General features: G+C 38.3%; 3 protein-coding genes across 5 annotated transcripts; all 3 read right to left on the minus strand.

The window, feature by feature from the left end:
- Positions 1–894: 894 nt before the first annotated feature.
- Positions 895–5,240, minus strand: LOC121983363 (transcription factor-like protein DPB). 3 transcript variants are annotated; one of them, XM_042536302.1, is made up of 10 exons: positions 5,184–5,240; positions 3,513–3,672; positions 3,364–3,431; positions 3,016–3,059; positions 2,343–2,396; positions 2,098–2,238; positions 1,949–2,014; positions 1,692–1,790; positions 1,334–1,404; positions 895–1,241 (listed from the first exon to the last, which is right to left on the minus strand). In XM_042536302.1, the coding sequence occupies exons 2-10, from the start codon at positions 3,641–3,643 to the stop codon at positions 1,097–1,099; spliced, it is 819 nt and encodes a 272-aa protein (XP_042392236.1). In that variant the 5' UTR covers positions 3,644–3,672; positions 5,184–5,240; the 3' UTR covers positions 895–1,096. The 3 variants fall into 3 exon arrangements, 2 of the variants coding, with proteins under 2 accessions (XP_042392236.1, XP_042392237.1); XR_006112466.1 differs by having other exon boundaries at positions 1,173–1,241; positions 1,692–1,785; XM_042536303.1 differs by having other exon boundaries at positions 1,100–1,404; positions 1,692–1,785.
- A 2,366-nt stretch (positions 5,241–7,606) lies between these two features.
- LOC121982340 (60S ribosomal protein L37a-1) lies at positions 7,607–9,850 on the minus strand. Its single transcript, XM_042535358.1, has 5 exons — positions 9,726–9,850; positions 9,273–9,312; positions 9,104–9,192; positions 7,915–7,997; positions 7,607–7,834 (listed from the first exon to the last, which is right to left on the minus strand). Exons 1-5 carry the CDS (start codon positions 9,726–9,728, stop codon positions 7,771–7,773), a joined length of 279 nt encoding a protein of 92 aa, XP_042391292.1. The 5' UTR covers positions 9,729–9,850; the 3' UTR covers positions 7,607–7,770.
- A 742-nt stretch (positions 9,851–10,592) lies between these two features.
- On the minus strand, positions 10,593–11,246 carry LOC121980146 (pathogenesis-related protein PRB1-3-like). The gene has a single exon (XM_042532110.1). The coding sequence runs from the start codon at positions 11,244–11,246 to the stop codon at positions 10,593–10,595; it is 654 nt and encodes a 217-aa protein (XP_042388044.1).
- Positions 11,247–14,351: the final 3,105 nt, after the last annotated feature.

Raw genomic sequence — 14,351 nt, forward strand, 5'->3', positions numbered from 1 at the left:
GAGCTTGAATCCAAAGGCATTCTCCTTTCCATTATCATTGGAAAAAGCCGAAGATCAAAATTTAATTAGCCATAGAGTCTAATCTTCTATAGGTGCGAGAGTGACAATTCTGTTGTCCCCTCGGGGTGATACGATGGTTAAGATATGGGATGTTGCCACATGAGGTCTTGGAGTCAAAACTCGGTGTAACCGAGCATAACCTCTTCCATGTCTTGGCCATTTGCACTAATAGCTAGTAGCGACCCGTGATTTACCTCCTCCGTGTTGGCCTAGGGACGGGTTGACGGGGGGCGCTGGGGGCGAGCGAATCGCCTTTTGCCACACGAGAGTGACAATTCTGAATGTCCCCTCGGGGCGGTGCGATGGTTAAGGCATGGGGTGTTGCCACATGAGGTCTTGGGGTCGAAACTCGACGTGACCGAGCATAACCTCCCTCATGTCTTGACCATTTGCACTAATAGCTAGTAGCCATCCGTGATTTACCTCCTCCGTGTTGACCTAGGGACAGATTGACGGGGGCGCTGGGGGCGAGCGAATAGCCTTTTTGCCACATGAGAATGACAATTCTGAAAAACACAAAATTGTAAATCCGAGCTTGAATCCAAAGATATTCTCCTTTCCATTATCGTTGGAAAAAACTGAAGATTAAAATTCAATTAGCCATAGAGCCTAATCTTCTATATGTGCGAAACTGACAATTCTGAAATACAGGAAAAATAAGATAACTACCAGAATCACCTCTCCTAAGACGACTACACCCACATATAAAATATATATATATATATATATATATATATATATATAGAGGCTCAAACCCGATAGTAGTCCATCAGTGTTAACGATGACAAACTAGTAAGTTCTACACATAAGTTCACATCCAATAACACAAATCCATGATTAAAATATCAAATTAGATAACTTTAATGGGTTTGTTTACAATGACAAATCCGTGTGTTACTAATATATCAGCCCACCTAATGGAGACTAAATCCAACACATCCATCAAGTTCTTACAAAATGAAAGGGTTGACAAGGACATAACACCTCAAACTTCTATCTTTTTGATGCTTCGGTTCACCAAACTTCTTCCTGTGTCTTAATCCCTTGGCACCAATGCAGACTGCTGCTGCTGAGATTTTTGTTCCGTCAAAGTATCTGCCAAGTTTTGATCTTGTTCAGAAGACCTGGCGCATCGCATAGCTTTGAGAATTGAATCAGTATCATGCAAGTGGAAGGGTGCTCTAGCAGGAAGACAACACAAAGACATTAAAGCTACCTAGGAGAGGAAATGCAGAGCTTGAGTCAGTAAAAGCTGAGAAGATAACCAGATTACCCGTGGAAGTCGAAATTCACCATTCGCATGTCTTCTGAGATCTCAATCTCTACTGTGGCCTTAGGATTTGTCTGTCAGTCACAGAAAAACCCAAGCTTAAATAAATATAAGAGGTGTAGTGAAGGTGAAGCCATTAAGTAACGATACTAAGAAATATCATATCTTTAAATTTCTAGATCAGTGTTAACATATTTTAATATCCGAAAGAAGTGCAATTGTTGAAAAGGTTAAGACAACCTTTCAAAGAAGAAGATGAAAAATAAAGAGTGATTGTGCAACGAGCTTAAGAGATATTAGTACGATGTAATATTGAAAACAAAGAATGCATTCTACCTGAAACAAAAAAAAATCAACATACCCGAACCAACAAAAATGGTAGAGCTATTCCGTCGGAAGAAGCACTCCCTAACTTGTGTGACAGTTGGTTCCGGCGTATAAGATTGCTGATATCTCTATACTTGAAGAACCAAAACAGTACACCATCAGCTATATCACAACCTTGGGTGTCTTTTTGAGAATTTCAATCTGTTAGCTATATTTAGAAATTGACTCAAACATGAAACCGAAGGTTTTGCTCTTGATAACGATTTTGCACAAAAATAAAGAAAAATGCACCTTGTTCTCCAACTCTCGTAAAGAATTTGCTTTTTCTTGGATCTTAAGTAACAATTTTCTTCTTTCCTGCACAAATAAGTAGATCAGAATCATAAACATTGTATATTTTTTGGATCTTATGTCTGTATAAGTAAAACTGTAAAGCAAACCTCAGTTTTTGCCAACTTGTCAAGTCCATTGCAAGGAAAACCAACCCAAATTATCTCCTTTTTGTCTTTTGCAATAACATTAATTGCCATCAAAACATTAAATGCATCATAAACTCTCCTTCGTATGTTTTTCTCATCAAACTATCCCACACAAAAGAAACGGTTAGATTAACACTACAGTGCACACAAAAATGGCACAGTTTCATAAAGCTTAGAAATGAATGCTTCTTGTGATAAAGCACAACCTTAGTATCCTTTTTCTCCATGGATGATAAGTCGCAAATTATTTCATCTGCAACCTGGCAGACAAGTTACAAACAGTTTGAAAAGTACATAGAACTCATGTTATATAAAAAGTGTCATGTTTGAACTTTGACAGTTGCATTCATCCCTTAACATTTTGATTGAGATGACAGATCTATTGTGTGGAGCTGAAAGAAGCAAACATTTTTATTTTCTTGCCTGTCTAGCAACTACTAGCTATACTAATTTATACCAATTTAACAGAATTCATCTTCTATAAGAACCTAATGAACCGTGGATAGTTTGATGTTTCACTGTCCATGAGGATCATATTATGCAAAAGTCTTAGCAAAAGGTTAGTCATTGTACCCATGCATGCACTAAAAACTTAGTAAAGGACCAAACCAACTTTAACAGAGGGCAAAATTCCCAAGATTATAGAACAATAATGTGGGAACTTCTGTGAAGGAACTCTTTTAACATGCATAAATCATAAAACTAATATTTCATGGAGAGAAGTGTCCAATGCCTTCTGCACGTCAAAATTAGGATTAAGTATCATTTCAAATGCAAAAAATGTTTACATTTTCTTTAAAAAATCCTTGAAGGTTTCTCACTTAAGCATACAAAATAACTTGCTTGGAGGAAGAGAATCAATAGTGTTTTCATCATTACCTCATTATAAGTAGTTCTTCCCTTCTCCTTAACCTTATCACACACTGAAAAATCAGGCAATTTAGAGTGTGCCATGAGTAGATGAATATAATCACTTATTTGATTTGGCAAGAATGCATTGCAAATATGTGTGCAAGATTCGGGGTTGAAATTATAATTATAACACTGCCAACTACTTTAATTTGAGATTTCATGCAAATAAACACACACATACTTTCTGAGTAAACTATGCGAAAATATATACAAGACAAAGAATGCTTACTTAAGCACAAGGTAAGAAGTTATCAATGTAAAATGGCATAGAAATGATGGAAGAATCTCAAAAGCAGATAGATTGTGCCTCCTTACCTATTGTACTGAACTTTCTAAGGCCCCACCCTTTGATCCTTGGTGCTTTTCTCTTTTCTTCAACAGGACTGATTATAAGACAACAAAATGAGCCTCCTAATCCTTAATCAGATGTGATCTAGATATCAAAAAAAGCATGAAGTCGTAACCTAACAGAAGCTTCTATTTTCTTGTCTTCTTGCTCGCACAAGTCATCCAGATTTGTAGTATTCTTGCAATTTGTGCTCATCTCTGTATCAGTAACTGCTAAAGAAATCTCACTGCTATGGTTCACATGCATTTGCCACGACCTCTAGGTGAATTAAGCCACTGCATTGCCAATTTAGAACAGTCACTGATGGTTCAGTACAGAAAGCACATATGCTACATGCAATTGTACTACTATAAAAGCATGAGGCAGTTATGGTAACATAAGATAGAATGCCATAAAAACAGAACAAACCCCTTCCGTAAAGCTTTCTCTATGTACATATTTAGAGTCAATGTGAGGACTGATGCATTAATATAGCATAACTGATTACCAACCCTAAGTGCTTAAGTGTCAGTGAACAATTGCACACTCAAAAAAAAATTTATAACAAATCTCTGTGTGAGACTAAAGTAAGGTGTCACATAAGAATTCCAATGAAATTCCTCTATTAGATAGGGAAGAAGTAGTCCACACAAGGAAAAATAAACTACGAGCAAGAAATAGCCAAAGGTGAATCCCAAATCCCAATCATATAGGATGATTCTACTCTACCATTTGCCATTAAAATGAATCAAAAATTACAAAGAACATAGAATATTGTTGAAGTTAAGATGCTCCACACCGATTAGACACACATCAACAAATCATTGAGATCTATGTATTTGAAGGGTTGTTCCACTATCAAATGAGAGATCATTTTAAAATTGAATGTGCATTCCTCCAACTGAACAAATGGGCGTTTCCGCCCCAACTAAATAGTGTCAAAGCTAGATTTGTATCTCTGAGTCATGATGGCATCATAGAGGGTCATGAAACCCCAAGATGCTCCAATCTATTCATCTCACATGGATAAGTTCAGTGATCTAGTACATCCATATATCAGAAAGATGCCCCGTCTCTTGAGTGACTATCCATTGGCTCCACCCTAACTTAACATGGTACCAAAGCTAGGCCTCTACCTTTGAGAGCTGAGAGCGTATATTGACCCATTAATCTCATATGGACAATTGTAGCGATCCATTATATCTATGACATTGACTCACGATGGGCGTAAGAAGACATGCTAAAACTAGGATGATCCACGTCTATTAGTCTGAAGCGTATATCCATATATTAAAAAGGTGTCGCCTCCTATTACAGGATGGAATGAGCTTCTCGCTCCAATTCAAAGAACGGTGACAATTTCATTCCCAAACTAAAAATTCACATCTCAAACACTGGATGGTCCAACTACATTACAATGAGACGTGTTAATCTCTTAACACAGCATCTGTCGAAACAGAAGAACACGCCGGAGCCACCCAACTTTAACATGCAATTACCTCGAACAGATTGGGGCGAATGTAAGCTGTACGTTAACACCATTACGACTGTAATTAACACCAACGTTTTGCTCAGAACTTGTTCCACAAGTCATGAACAAACAAACAGGAAATATAACATCCAAACAATAAGATGAATCAGAAATAATCAAACTTGCTGCAAGATATAAAAAAAACCTAAATTGATTTCTGAAAAAGCGAAAAGGAGGAAGAGTGAAGCAAGAGATCGCCGGACCGAGCTAGTTGAAAGGGAAAGACAGGATTAAAGCGAGGCATTAATAGAAAATCAAGAAGAGGAGAAAACGAACCAGGGAAGGAGAAGAGGAAAGGAAATGCTTCTTCTTCTTCTTCTTCCTTTCCTTTTGCTTTGAGAGGAAGAGAGGAGGAGGGAAACGAAATTTAGAGTGGCGAAGAAGATTATAAGATTTGGCCAGGGGGAATCTTGACCGTGCACGTTGCTGGATTTGATGATTTGAAGCGTTGGATTTGGTCGGTTGGAATCCCAAACACGAGACTGAAAAGGAGTGAAGTACGGAGAATGGACGCGAGTTCTGTAGTCGTCGAGTTCTGCAGTCGTTTTTCTATTTGATATATATCAGGAGTGAAGTATTTAGGCTTTTGAATTTATGGAAAGATATATACTATTTTTTTATTTATTAAAGGATGCAGCTTTACAATGCTCTTTTAATTCTATCCCATAAATTTAACTATTTATTTTTTTATTTTCTCTAACAATTCTTTCTATTCTGTTCTGTTCCTTTCCTTCTTAGATATGTAACATCTCTTCCTTTTGCTCTTCTTTTTTATAGTACTCCTCTTATTCATGCATGAATGATAACATGAATCTCTTCGGGATGATCTAATAATTAGTACATGAAATATTATCATCATAAAATTTGATATTCGAATCTCGACAAAATTAAAGTAAATACCTCCCTTATATATTAGTCATTATTCCAAAAGCTAGTAGTCACTCGTGATTTACCTCCTCCGTGTTGGTCTTGGGACGGATTGACGGGGGTACTAGGGGCAAATATATTCATTTTTTGTCACCATGAATGATAACATGAACTTAAAAAGTCGTCCCCTCGGATGAGTCTAGTGGCTAGCACATGAGGTGTTGCCACAATGAGGTATGGGGTTCGAATCTTGATAAAGACATGGTAAATACCTCCCTTATGTGCTAGTCATTACTCCAAAGACTAGTAGCCGACTATGATTTACCTCCTTCGTGTTGACCCTGGGATAGGTTGGCGGAGGCGCTGGGGGTGAGCGTATTCGTCTTTTGCCACAATGAACTTAAAAAGTCTCCTTATAGGCCAATTCTTTAGTCGATTCTTTTAAATACATTTTAACACCCTTGATAAGTCAAAATAAGTAATGGATAGCACCGTTTAACTCTTTACAATCCAAAAAATTCACAGGATTGAAATGGATGCAATTAGAGCTCTCTAGGTCCATAAATGAGTTTCGACCAAAATCCAATGATGGACCTAGAGAGCTCCGATTATACTCATTTCAGTTCCTATGAATTTTTAGGATTATAAGGAGTTCAAATATATTGTCCATTTTTTATTTTGGCTTCTAAGATGTATTAAAATGTAATAAGAAAAAACATCAAAATTCTCCACGTTGAGCGTGATATGGAATCATATCATTCTTAATGTGAATTTTTTTTATGATTTTTCCTTATTATATTTTAACATCTCTACGAAGCTGAAATAAACAATTGATAGTATATTTGAACTCCTTAAAATCTCAAAAATCCACAAGAACTAAAATGAGTGTAATCGGAGCTCTCTAGGTCCATCAGTAGATTTGGGTCAAAGCTCTCTAGGTCTATTAGTGGGTTTTGATCTCGCTGATGGACTTAGAGTGCTCCGATTGTACCCATTTTAGTTCATGTGAATTTCTGGGTTGCAAAGAGTTCAAATATACTATCCATTGTTTATTTCAACTTTTTGGATTATTAAAATATAATAAAGAAGAATCGACAAAATTCTCCATGGTGAGTCTCATATGATTCATATCAAGCTTATATTAGGTTTGATATGATATATATTAAACTCAACGTGGAGATTTCTAAGATTCTTCCTTATTATATTTTAACACCCCCGAGAAGATGAACCTAAATAGCTCCGATTACATTGATTTTAATTCCTATAAATTTCTGAGATTGTAAAGAGTTAAAAGATATTATCCATTGTTTATTTTAACTACTTGAAGATGTTAAAATATTTTAAAAAAAATCGACGTACAAAAGAAAGGAAAGAAAAAAAAATAGAGAGAAAAGAAAAAAGATATTGCGTGCCTAAGATTAAAAAAAAAAAGGAGGAATGAAAATAAATAAAAAAACAATTAAATTTATCAAAAAGTAGAATAAAAAAACACTGTAAAAAATTATCGTTTAATAAATAAATTATAGTTTTAATAAATAAAGTAGCATCCTTTTAATAAATAACAAAATAGCAGGCACATTTGATAAATCTAAAAACTTAAACCCGTGGTTTGGTAAATTACCATTAATATGTTACTTTCGCATGAATAATATTTTCTAAAGTTCTCTTTTAAATTATAAATTCAGCATTCTTCTGAAAAATGAAAAAAGAATAACTTTGGAATCATTTCTGTGAACTCCATAATAATCTACTTCTGTTCAGTAACACATTAGTTAGTAAAGATTAAATTCCAGAGACTGAAAATGCAATCTGCAAACCAACAAAGAACAAACTGGAGAATCGAAAAGTCTGAATTAAAGCTTAAAAATCATCAGGGAAAAAACATTTGAGTTTAGCTTACAATGCCTTGAAAAACTTCTGCCTGCAAAAATAGGAAAATTCATAACTAGTCCGAGCTGAAACTTAAATTGCATAGTTGCACAATTCTTCACTTCCTTTAGCTTTCAGTTTGTTCTCTCAACCGACGAATAGTGCTCCTCACGGTCACGGCGCTAGCAGTGCTGCGCAAAATGAAGAATAAGTTGTGAGCAAAAGAAATGAATGAAGAAACCATGCGCGATGGTAGAACGTTTGTTCTCACTTCAATGTATAAGCACCACCAGCCTTGACCTTGCCACAATCCTTGCAGCCCCAGATTCCAACTGCCTTTCTTTTCACAGCAAACTAGCAAAACGAGAAATGTGATTAACCAAGTCAGTGAAATGATCTCTTAAACAGTCAGACGTCGATCTCTTAAACAATCCATTTGTGTATCACAACTTACAGAAATGAAAAGTGTAAAATATTTTCCAACAAATTGTTTTACACAGGAACATATTTTAGGTTAGTTTGGTGCATGGAGGGTAAAATAATTTTGACACTGAGTTAGAAAAGGTCACTCAGAATGACTTGTGAGGGATGCCAAAGGAATAAGGGGTTTGCCGATGAGCTGCGAGGAGTACAAAGGGACTGCTGGAGCATCTCATAAAGGCTGGCAAAGGAGCCCCAAAAGAATGAGGAAATGAGTTAAACTCCAAGGGAAAGCATGGGGGAAATAACTTGTTCCGCTCCAAAGGAAAGCATGAAGAATGACTTCCACTTGTCTCGAGCTGAACTCATTCCCCCCATCCAATTTTCCATTGTGCAATATAAGGTTTCATTGACCATGATCTTCCATCATGCCATAGATGAAAATGGAGAAAAAACTCTGAAAAAACACAAACATTTTATACAAAACAAGCATACCCTAAATGTAGCATCCACACAATGCTTATAAAATATGAAAAATAGAAGATTTCTATTGGATTCCAATGCTTCAAATTTACTCAGTAGCAGGTGTAGAAGAGCAAGGTAGAAGCTAGTGGGGTTATTTGATCCTACCCAACACTTGAATTTTCTAGATATTGTACTAGGGTAGTCGTGGAAATTCAACTTTGAGCTCATTATATTTATGTGAATGAGACCACAAATTAGAAAATATTAATCAAAACAAATTTTCAATGGTGCATCTTGAAATATGGAAATATGATTAAGATTTCACCAACATAACCATATATTTTAAATTTTATATTCACACTAAATTGCCACACCGACTTGATAATTTTATTGGATCCATAGCATCGCTGAGTAAATATTCAAATAGTTATGATCTAAACAAAATCCAACACCTAAATGCTTAAATTATATGCAGCGGTTGACACAAAACAGCATCAACAAATATAATGTAGTTCAAATTTATATCCAACATCAGCTAACACATCAAGCAGAAAAATCAAAACAAGAAATTGTACCTTCCCACAGAATTCGCAGAAATACTTTGCATGCTGAGAAACCTCCATTTTCTTGATTTGCTTTCGCAAACTTGCACCATATCTGGTACCTATAAGACACGACAAAAGGGCAAATTCAGAATCATCCTTCATGGCGAACATAGATTGAGCTACTGAACTATTTGATCACCGTATTTGCCAACAATTCCAGCCTTCTTGGTGCGCTTCGTCTGTATTTAGATAGTCAAAGAAGGAGAGCAACATTTCACAAATCAGTACCAGATCCAATGAGAATTTGAAAGCATAGCCACGAAAAATACAAGCATCTCGCAAATAATGTGCCGATTATTAACTATCCATGGCAGAGACGGATGCTGTAAACTCACTACTCTAACACAAAACCCCATTTTGCTACTAACTTTGCAAAACCTATGAAACTCTGGTGCAATAAATCTGCTAGACATAGGTTCAAAAATGGCTCCTTGAAATTTCGAACTGATATAGTGCGAACCAAAATAATCGTTTTGCTTTCTTCAAACTAAAATACAAATGGACCGTCCACCACATCTTGATCCCTCAACAAATTCAACTGATACAAAGGGATTCTACAGAATGAAGCAAACTCCGAGAGGCAGACGCTTACCATCTTGCCGGTGCAGGTAGTTAAGATGCGGCCTTGCTCCGGCGATCAACACGATGAGGTAAATCCCAAAGAGCCGAAGCGCAGGCAGACAGCCATTTCGATCGAATTTATAGCCGAAGCCCTAATTCGGACGGAGGAGGATTGTTTGAAAACCATGGTGAATCAATCGCAGCCGTCCCCGTATATAATGGGGCCTAAGTTCTACAACTTGGGCCCATGCCGTAGACCTGAGCCTAAAATTATTAATTGCTTCGAACGCCATTACAGTTAATGAACCATAAGATCCACCACCGCTCCGGCAGTCACGTGCGTCGCTGAATCTGAACGATCTCTGCTTTGCCGGAGAAGAACTGATCCTCTTTGCACTCCCACCATTCCAGTACGCGGCCCTCTCCATCTGACTCAGCTTCTGGATAGGATCACCTCACAGTAAGTCGAGCTGGCTAGATTTGAACTCGACTAGGGGTAGAACTGATTGGATCCGAGCTCGGCCCTGAATCGGACTAACCTGACTTTGCGCTGATTGAGTTATGGATTTGCCACGTGATTCCTAGCGTTCCCACCGCATCATTGAACTAGAAGGAGAGCTAGAGATTCCTAGCGTTCATCATCTCTGAAGAGACCAGAGATGTCGAAGTTTGATGCTGGAAATAGAATGTTTAATTATAAACTTCTTGAATTTGAATTTATGCCTTGGCGAATGGTTGTTAGCTTGAGGTAGTTTTTGCATCGATTTTTCAGGGTAAATCATTGATGTTGCATCGAGTTTATGGATGGAATGGTTTACTAGGTACGAACTTGTAGTTTTTGATCATCCGTACAGTGCATATGGTTTAATGGTTCATCCCCTGTTTCACATATATGTAATTATTGGAAAGGGCTCTCGCCGACGTAGTTTCCCGGCGGGTCGTAGTTGCAGGTGATGATGACGCCTCCTTTGATGCAGTTGACGAGGGCGCACCCGACCTTGTCGGTCTCATTCCACACCAGCTGCGTGAAGTGACCGCACATCTTCCCCGGCGCGCATTCGTTGCTGTCGCGGTCGTAGTCCTCCGCCTCCTTCGCCCACTCCTCCACCGCCTGCACCGCCGTCCAATCCGCCCCCGCGCCACCCCAGAACAGGTTCTCCCCGTAGGGGCCCATGGAGTGCACCATGTCGCAGTTGCGTCGCCGCTGGTTCGCCCACCGCCGCGCGAACCGGGCCAGATTCCGGTCCCACTGCAGCGGCTTCTCCCTCAGCGCCCCCCGCACCCGATTGTGGGCCAGAAGGAATTCCCGCACCGAGCGCCTCTCGAAATATGAAGAAAGAGTGGGCGGAGGGGGCCGAGATTTCGGGGTGATGCAAAGGCTGATGCCGCCGACTATAGGGACGGTGAAGTTCTCGCAGACTCTGCCGCCATTGACGGGGGCGTTGCCCTTGCCGGATGACGGTGGCGAAGGGACTTCTACGGCGAAAGAGAGAGGGAGGAGAAGGAGGAGGAGGAGGAAGGAGAGACGTGACGGCGACGGACTCTGCTCCATCGGTGGGTCATGCGCAAACCCGGGGAAGAGAAATAAGGAAGGCGCGCACTTTTAACGGTTTTAACAGCTAAGAATAGAGAGATGCCAACGATACGGAGAATGACGTCCAATCCCTTCATTAATACATGTATCGAATTCTTTAAACGGTTAATTTTAGAAGTGACCGCTTCAAATATTGTAGGGTGATTATACTCGCCTTAGGTTTTTTTTCTTAGGGTATGTGCAGAATTGATTTTGACTTATTTGAGAGAAAAATTTTAATAATATGTTATATTTGAATTTTAAATTTCAAATATTTGATCTATTATTAGAGGATTCTAAATTTATATAATTGTAGTAAAAGGTCACCTTAAGTGTCCTTTAAAGTCCATCTTTAAATTATACGAAGGGAAATAAATTATGAAATTAACTTATAATTAATCGTCATGTGATTGGTAAAAAATGAATCAGGTAATGTCATTATCTACTCCACACAATCGGCCACATAATCATTTGCGAGGAGATAAATGGAAAAACTATAGTTAGATATTGTAGGAGAGGATTGGTCACTCAACTTTACCAAAAATCAACCCCTACAGCAAGTTCTATCCTGCAATAGCCAACTCAATTTTACCTCCGGGCATTATCAATAATATAATAATATAATGATATTATTGACAGAGGTTTCGTACGGTGGGAGGATATGCTATTGGATAAAAATTGAAAGGAAAAAAATCATCCCTATTACATGTAATTTAGTAGGTTTTGGAAGAAAAATATTATCTTCAATCTCATCTATTTTTAACTAGAATTTTTGGAGTGCTTATTAGCTTTTGCATTTTCTAGCTCTTTGCATCACCCCGAGCAAGACTCAAGAAGATTCGAGCCACCTCGGGCCAAGTTGCATCCCACCCAAGAGAACATTCCAAGATCCTATTCACCTCGGACCGAATCACATTACAATCCAAACTATCCCACCAAAGCTTTAACCCTAAGTTAACTTGGCTCAACTCTCAATAGTTGGGATCAAATCAGACTAAAACTAATCCATTTCACATCAAAATTCAAACAAATTATACTCATCCAACTTCAACAAAATTGTCAATTTGCGACAAAATCAATTCATGTGTAATTAATCAATTAGACAATACGATTCAGTCTGAGATGCCCATCGACAAGTTTATTTATCATGGAATCTTCTTATATGAAAACATCTCATCTACAATAGCATTTAAAGTATATTCATAGTGGAGGTACATCCAAAAGCTCACAGCAAAAGCTTCTTCTTCGTTTCTTCTCTACGAGTGCTCACAGCAAAAGCTTTACAACGATTTCTTGATTCTCACCGCTAATTCTTGAAGGTTCTTGGAGGTACATCCAAGTCAAGAGGCGAGTTACAATAAGAGGAAGAAGCTAGGGTTAGGGTTTATTGTACTAATCTTGTAAGATCTCCCTTGTATTTGCTTCTCTTTGTATTTTTGTTGTATTGTGAGCTTGTAAGGCTTCTCCGCCTTCGGTAGTTACCGTAAAGGAGTGTTTTCATAGTGGAGGGTGCGTGAGTGTGTAGATCCTTGGACTAGTCACCTTTTCTTGAGGTGGATACTAAGTAAATCTACGTGTTAGTGTTGTAGTATGTTGTTTCTTGTATTTTCCGCTGCACATCATCACAAGAAGCAATCATTATCAAGACGAAGCAAACGACGCAAGGAGCGCGAAGAAACACTATTCATCCCCCCTCTAGCGGACATATCGGTCCCTATAATAACAATCTTCTCGATTTGGGGGGGTCGGGACTGCAGTGATGATCTCCTTGTTGGGTATGAGAGGAAGCATGGGAAGCATTTGGACGACTACAGTGAGGGGGAGAGTGGGGTGCATTAGGGGGGGGGGGGGCTACAGTGAGGTGGAGCTTGGGGATCTTTTCCTTTTCTGGAGTGATAGTTATAACTATTGCCTCGAAGGGGGAGTGTGGGGAATTGCCTCTCGATGGGGGTTTAAACTAGGGTGGAGTTGATCCAGAAATGGACTGGGATGGAGAGGGATTAAATAAGTGTTTGAAGTGAAAAAAGATAAAATAGGCATAAAATCGCACATCCCATTTCAAGAGGTATTCACTAAAATGTTTCACCTATATTAGAGGGAAGAAGAAGGTGACAATGAACATTTTGGACACATGAGGGTAACTTTCGATAGATAACATTCCAAACAGCTTCCGACAGTGTCTTTGGTAGATAACACCATAGTGGTGTTGATTTCAAAATCGAGCACAACTAAATAATTATACCAAATTTTTGGTATAATGAATTTTTGGTATGTGTAAATTTCATACTATTCATATCAAAATTATTTGTTATTTTTGATCTATCAAAATTATAAAAGAAAAAAAAATTGCTTCACCGGGAGGACTACAACGAGGGAGAGCTTCGAAGTCATTATCTAGGCGAGAAGGATGGTTATAATTATTGCCTCAGGCGGGCGGTGGAAGAAAAGGGGGGGGGGGGGGGCTATTGCGAGGGGAAGAGTGGGAATCATTGCGTCTCGATGGGGTTCGGATTGGATGAAGTTGATCGGATAGAAACGAACTAGGATGTAGGAGGATTAAATAAGTGTTTAAAGTGAAAAAAAAAATTAACGTAAAATCACACATCCTATCTCAAAAGGTATCTACCAAATAGTGTTTCGCCTGTTTTAGAGAGAAGGTGAAGGGAATTATTTTGAGATGTTAAACACATGAGGACAATTGTTAGCCCTAAGAAAGTGGCTAGTAGCACGAAGGCATAAAATTTTCAGTAGATATCATTATAGACAGCAGTAAATAATACTATAGTGATGCTGGTTTTTAAAATCTAGCACTATCATAAAAGAATTATACTGAATTTTAAGTATGTTTAAATTCCATACCATTCATATCAAAATTATTCGGTATTTTGAGATTTTTGTTATCTCGAAATTATAAAAGAAAAAAACTATTGCCTTGGCTGGAGGATTGCTTTAAGGGGGAGTGTGGGGAGCATTGTTTCTTGGTGGGGTATAGACTGGGCAGTGTTGATCGGATAGACACAAACTAAGGTCAGGGATCACCACTAAAGTGGCTATCAAGATGATGACTAAGAAGAGGATGATGAC

This window comes from Zingiber officinale, chromosome 5A, assembly GCF_018446385.1.
Source record: "Zingiber officinale cultivar Zhangliang chromosome 5A, Zo_v1.1, whole genome shotgun sequence".
Taxonomy (NCBI): Eukaryota; Viridiplantae; Streptophyta; class Magnoliopsida; order Zingiberales; family Zingiberaceae; genus Zingiber; species Zingiber officinale.

Coding starts and splice junctions, on each gene's coding strand:
- LOC121983363 (XM_042536302.1), bottom strand. CDS start 3,643: ATGCATGTGAACCATAGCAGTGAGATTTCTTTAGCAGTTACTGATACA. Junction 2,015..2,097: donor ACAAGTTGGCAAAAACTGAG/GTTTGCTTTACA, acceptor TTATTTGTGCAG/GAAAGAAGAAAATTGTTACT. Junction 1,242..1,333: donor GTGAATTTCGACTTCCACGG/GTAATCTGGTTA, acceptor TCTTCCTGCTAG/AGCACCCTTCCACTTGCATG.
- LOC121982340 (XM_042535358.1), bottom strand. Junction 7,998..9,103: donor TCTGCGAATTCTGTGGGAAG/GTACAATTTCTT, acceptor TCGTTTTGCTAG/TTTGCTGTGAAAAGAAAGGC. Junction 7,835..7,914: donor GGTGGTGCTTATACATTGAA/GTGAGAACAAAC, acceptor CATTTTGCGCAG/CACTGCTAGCGCCGTGACCG.
- LOC121980146 (XM_042532110.1), bottom strand. CDS start 11,246: ATGGAGCAGAGTCCGTCGCCGTCACGTCTCTCCTTCCTCCTCCTCCTC.